The sequence below is a fragment of the Nannospalax galili genome, unplaced genomic scaffold, assembly GCF_000622305.1.
Source record: "Nannospalax galili isolate Female #2095 unplaced genomic scaffold, S.galili_v1.0 scaffold1217, whole genome shotgun sequence".
NCBI classification, from domain to species: domain Eukaryota; kingdom Metazoa; phylum Chordata; class Mammalia; order Rodentia; family Spalacidae; genus Nannospalax; species Nannospalax galili.
Window position 1 is genome coordinate 418,246 of NW_008339068.1, and position 5,909 is coordinate 424,154.

At 54.9% G+C, this 5,909-nt stretch overlaps 1 protein-coding gene across 1 annotated transcript in view; it reads left to right on the forward strand.

Annotated features, from left to right (window-relative positions):
• The first annotated feature begins 583 nt into the window (after positions 1-583).
• Znf467 (zinc finger protein 467) overlaps positions 584-5,909 on the forward strand; it is a 6,190-nt gene continuing 864 nt past the window's right edge. The window contains exons 1-5 of the mRNA XM_008833794.2: positions 584-954; positions 1,057-1,132; positions 1,729-1,845; positions 2,464-2,577; positions 4,920-5,907. Of these exons, the coding sequence (XP_008832016.1) occupies positions 859-954; positions 1,057-1,132; positions 1,729-1,845; positions 2,464-2,577; positions 4,920-5,907 (1,391 nt within the window). The 5' untranslated portion in view covers positions 584-858. The remainder of the gene's footprint in view (positions 955-1,056; positions 1,133-1,728; positions 1,846-2,463; positions 2,578-4,919; positions 5,908-5,909) is intronic.

The window sequence follows — 5,909 nt, forward strand, 5'->3', positions numbered from 1 at the left end:
GGGAGGGGGGAAGAGTGGTGGGGATGGGGAGGAGTGCTGGGGAGAGAGAGGCGTGCGGGGATGGGGGAGGGAACTGAAGAGAGGAAAGGAGAAGAAACCAGAGTGGGGGAGGAGAGGGGAGGGGCGAGCGGGTGGGGGAGACCAGCTGAGAGGAGGGAGGGCGGGAGTTGGGGAGGAAGGAAAAGAGGAGGGGGAAGGAAGGGAGAGAGTTGCAGCCGGGGAGGGGGTGGCGCTCGCCAAGCTAAGCAGGCAGGCCCTGGAGGAAGGGGGAGGGGAGCGCTGCCAGAGACTGCCCAGAGCCGAGGGTCAGGGGAGGCGGCGGCTGCAGAGGGCCTACCCGGAGGGGGCCGGTAGGGGTTGGCCCAGCCGGAACGCGCAGGGGGAGGAGCCAGAGGGGCGGGGCAGGGGGAGGAGCCCCAGGAGGCTGCCAGATTTGGTGGGGAGAGAGGGCGGAAGGCAGAGAGGGGAGGGGCAGAAGGAAAGCTGCCAAGGAGGGGGGAGGGGAGTCTGCTGAAGGAGGGGCAGAGAACAGGCTGGGGGAGGGCGGGCCAGGGAAGGGCACAAATAGGGAGTGCCCTTTGAGGTAGGGGTTTAGGGAGAGGAAGTCAGCGCCATTTACTACCTCTACAAGGACCCTTCCTTCTTAGGATCCACTGGTAGCCCTAAAGTGGCACTCACGCTGCCCCCCCCCCCGGGGGACTTCTATTGCACTATCTCTGATCTTGACAGGTAGAGGGCCCAGATGAATTTCCCACTCCCCACCTTGGCCTCCCACCGTCCATCCCTCTCCCCAGAGAATCAAGTAGTTCCTGTACTTCCCCAGACAAAGGCCCTGGGGTGTGTGGTCTGTGACTGCTGATGGCCTTGGGGCTGACTCTAGAGACCAGTCAGGTGAGGGGACAGGGACTGATGTCCACAGCCAACCATAGTCTGCAGAAGGCTCAATGTCACTGGGTATGCATCTTCAAAAGTCTCTCCAGATCCAATTTCCTGTGCCTAGTCCTCCTGGGGAGACCCAGGATCCAGGTTCTGAACAAGGCTGTCTTTTCTCTTTAGGGTCTGTGGCCTGATCACCAAGGGGAGCCACATCTGGTTGCCATGAGAGAGACCCTGGAGGCCCTGAGCTCCCTGGGTGAGCTGGGAACAAAGGAGCTTGGAGGGTGGGGGTTCCTAGGCATCTATTATTTAGCAGCACCACCCTCAGGACTTTGTAGCCCTGTGCCCTGAGATCTTAGGTGCCTGGAGGGGCAGCATCCTTTAAAGTCACCAGCACATGTCTGAACACCTGGACCAGGGCAACTAGACTACACTCTACATGGGACTCATAGAGAGCACTGGAATTTTAAATTTTTATTACGTTAAGTATTTATTTACATTTATTTTGTTTATTATGTGGGCATATGTGTGTGTGGAGGGCAGAGGGCAACTGGGTTCCAGGAACTGAACTCGGGTCCTTAGACTTGGTGTCAAGCACCTTTATCCCCTAAGCCATCTCCCCTGCCCAGCACTGGAATTCAAATTTACTCTATTTCAGTTTGTTCAATTTCTTCCTTCTTTTGTCCCTCTGGACTCAAAAGGGTTAAGGTTAATACCTGACCAGGCTGCTGGAGAGCTTGGGCAGTCCTTTGTCCATGCAGACAGGAAACCCCATCTTTCCCAAGCAGGATGGGGAAAGTACCCATCCTGATACCAGCTCAGTACTAGAGCCCACCCTTCTGCCTGTAACAGGATTCTCTGTGGGACAGTCAGAGATGGCCCCTCAAGGTGAGTCCAGGGATGGCTTCCATAATGCCCAGGAGAAGATGTCCTCCTCTAGAGAAGAGAGCACACTGAGCACTTGCTCAGGTAAGTGGGGACAACGGAGGGTGGCTCAGGAAGCAGTATTCCTTCCAGTTCTTTCTTCCACAAACCATTTGTGAAGCACTTGCTCTGTGCTAGAGACTGTTCTAGACATGTGGGATACCTAAGGCACCAAACAGGCCAAGGTCCCTCCCTTAGGGACCTTAATCCTAGAGAATGCAGTCAGCCAATAAGAGATGCAAACATAGTAAAGGTTATAAACTACCTTAGAAGAAGGAAAGCACTATAGGAGAGGGACCTAATGACTGCAACCGGGGTAAGGTGGGCGTGCTTGTTGCAAGAGCTAGCCTGGTCTCTTGCCATTATTGTCCTCTAATATTTTGCCTGAGGCCTATCTCCTTAGAGACTTGTAAACCTCAGGTTAAGTCCTTGCTTCTACCTCCATATATATATATATATTCCAGAAATTCCTCACAGTTGTGGCTTCTGTAACCTGTATACACTCTTAGCAACTGCCCTGGCCACTGGGACTTTGCCAGTGAGACCTGAGATGGAGTTCTGTGTGTGGGGCTAGGGTTCCAGGCTAGAGAGTGCTTTAGTAGCAATGGGACTTCTTCCATCTGTGATGCTTCTGAGTCCTTGGGGCATCCTCTTCTCTTTCAGGGCACAAAGTCTCTGGCCAGGAAGAAGGCATCCAGACAGAACAAGCTGAGGCTCCTTGCATGGGAAGTCAGGCCTGCACCCCACAAAAGGCTGAGCCTGTGAATTCTGTCCCAGGTGAGCCTTCCTGTTGCTCTGCCCACCATAACATCAGGCAAAAGGAACAGGGACCCTGAGTTGTTCTCTAATGAGACAGCTGCTCCAAGCCCTCCCAGCCAAGATGAGTCCAGGCCGTGTTACCCTTTCCTTTGTATAACTTCAGAGCCCAAAAGGAGTGTCTGTGGACAGTGGAATGGGAGAGTCAGTTGCCAAAGACAAGCACATCTCACTTTCACCCATCTCTAAAAGCCCTAACTTGCACTCATCTTTTCCCCAGTTCATACACATGTTGTTGATCTCCTGGATTATCTAATTGCCACAAAGATAAAGCATGTTGACCAGCCTGCTCACTATTCTACCCTGCAAGCTCCCTTTTCCAAACCTCCACTGATCGGGGTAGTACTAAATGCTCCCAGTCTATGGTCATCACCTCAACTCTCCCATACCCCAAGCAATCACTCCACAGCCCCATCCATCACTTATTCAACTACCTCCATCCTCATCACCAATATTTAGTGTCTACTAGGCACAAATGTGTTGAGTGTAGTGGGAAGAGATGGGCCATTGAGCTGTACAGACCTACGTTGAATCCTTGATCCAAATTGATCTGATGAGTGCTCTTGGAGGGACTGCCCACCCCTGAGAGGTGTGGTTGGTTCCCGTCTTCAGGAGTGATAGGAACTTCCTCTGGGCTGTTGAGAAGCTTTATGACACTGTATGTACAGTGCTTCATTCATAGTTGGCTTCAATAAACAATGGCAGTGCTCATCTTTATCAGACACATAAAGACACATTTGTTATTGGACACAAAATTGGAACTCAAGATGTCTCCCATCCAGAAGCCAAAATATAACTAGGATGCCACAAATATGAGGCAGGATAAATAATTAAGAGAACAATACATGGTCACAAGTAAGTGTAGATGCTAATGTTGACAGCACAACAGGAGTTTAGGTAAGAGATCCTTTTGCACTAGACCTCTCAGAAATGTTGCTTTATGCTGCACTGTGAGAAGCCTAGATTTCAGCTCTGCTGCAAGTGGAGCCGAGGAGGGGAAGACTTTGTCCTCTGAGAAAAGACTTCCAAGCAGGAAAGATGATATGTGATTGGGGTTGCAGAACAGCACAGTGTAAGAAGAGAAAGCTTCACACCTGGATGAAGAAAGCTGGGGTAGGTGCTGAGCAGCTCAGATGCAGCTAGAAGCAATTGCTGATTCTTGAGTAGAGGGGTGGTGCAGGGAAGACAGAAGTGCCATCAGAGGATGATTAGTGGACAGTGATTTGGAACCAGTGGGGTGACAGAAGAAACCAGGAGAGGTTGTAACTGTAGCAGTCTGTGTGTAATATAATCAAGGCTCAAGCTATGACAGACTTTCAGGGCCAGGCAGGACTCAGATCCTGTGGCTCAACCATTCTCAAACAAGAACCGAATTTTAGAAGACTATGATGGAGAACAGATCCAGAGGCCCTGTACTCAAAGATGCATTTTGTGGAAGTTTCCTAGGAATCTGACCTTGTTCTTGGGCTGAAGCTCCTCTGGAGGTTTGGCAAGAGGCTGAATATTCGCTAGTCCCCTCAACCTGTAGGCTCCAGTCTGTCTGCTCTTCCGTAACTAGTACCTATAAACTCCAGTCTCTTCCTTAACCGGGACTTCCCTGTGGGTGTAGCAGGAGGGGGAGGGCTGTGATGCCAAAGGGAGCAGCAGGGGGGACATTGGAGAAGGCCAGGCCGAGCACAGGTGCCCTGGCACTTACTCTGTGGTCAGAGAGGAGGTAGAGAGTGGGCCCCAAGGTTCCAAGGCCACCTGCTGGGAGAAGCCTCCAGAAGTTAAAGTTAGCTAGGGGTGCCTTCAAAGGTCAGGTGTTTGGTGACAAACCTACTGGGATGTAGCCAGTTTGTAGGACACCAAAGAAGAGCTGCTGAACTGGAGATGAGAGATTGCTTCCAGAAAGACAGAACGATGGGGGCAGCTACCCCAGAGGTCCAAGCCGGGTGAAGCTTGAGGGCGGAAGTGGGCAGCAGTCGGGATCTGGAAGGAGCAGGAGGAAGGAATGCCTGCTAAGGATTCAAGAAAAGGCTCCTGGGTGGGAGGACTGGCAAGCCTGGGAGAAAAGCCTCAGGGGAGGAGGTGTTTGCCAGCTGCACTGGCTGCCGAGCGCTGGGAGGGGATGAGGGAGGATTCATTCCCAAGAAGCTTTGGTGAGGTGCGCAGAGAGAGAGGAGAGAGAGAGAGAGAGAGAGAGAGAGAGAGGGGGGGGGGGGGGGGGGGGGGAGAGGAAAGCAGGGCAACTGAAAGTGAAGAGCCTACTGGCAAATGAAAAGTGGCCTTAAGACGATTCTTGTTTCTTTTTGACCTTTCAGAGGAGGAGTGGATGATTCGCAAGGTGAAGGTGGAGGATGAGGATCAGGAAGCGGAGGAAGCGATGGAATGGCCCCAGCATCTCTCCTTACTTCCCAGTCCTTTCCCGGCGCCGCCGGACCTGGGACATCTGGCAGTTGCCTACAAAGTGGAGCCTGGGACTCCGGGGGCACTAGGTGGGCTGGCGCTGTCCGGGTGGGCCCCCATCCCTGAAAAGCCTTACGGCTGCGGGGAGTGCGAGAGGCGTTTCCGGGACCAGCTGACGTTGCGGCTGCACCAGAGGCTGCACCGCGGCGAGGGCCCCTGCGCTTGCCCGGACTGCGGCCGCAGCTTCACGCAGCGCGCCCAGATGCTGCTGCACCAACGCAGCCACCGCGGCGAGCGGCCTTTCCCGTGCTCGGAGTGCGACAAGCGGTTCAGCAAGAAGGCGCACCTGACCCGCCACCTGCGCACGCACACTGGCGAGCGGCCCTACCCGTGCGCCGAGTGCGGCAAGCGCTTCAGCCAGAAGATACACCTAGGCTCGCACCAGAAGACCCACACCGGGGAGCGGCCCTTCCCCTGCACCGAATGCGAGAAGCGTTTCCGCAAGAAGACGCACTTGATCCGCCACCAGCGCATCCACACAGGAGAGAGGCCCTATCAGTGCGTCCAGTGCACGCGCAGCTTCACGCACAAGCAGCACCTGGTGCGGCACCAAAGGGTGCACGAGGCTGCCAGCCGCACCCAGTCCTCCCCCGACGTGCCGGCCGCGCCCCACTCCCCCGCCCCGTCCCCTCCCGGACCCAAGCCCTTTGCCTGCTCCCACTGCGGCCTCAGCTTTGGGTGGAAAAAGAACCTCGCCACGCACCAGAGTCTGCATCTCAACGAGGGTCGTCCTCTTGGGTGCGACCAGTGTGCCCTGGGCGCCGCCGTGGACCCCGCCGCCGCCGAGCCCTCGGCCTGCGCCTCCCACGCGGGATCGGATCCCGCGGCGCCCCAGCGCACCGCCT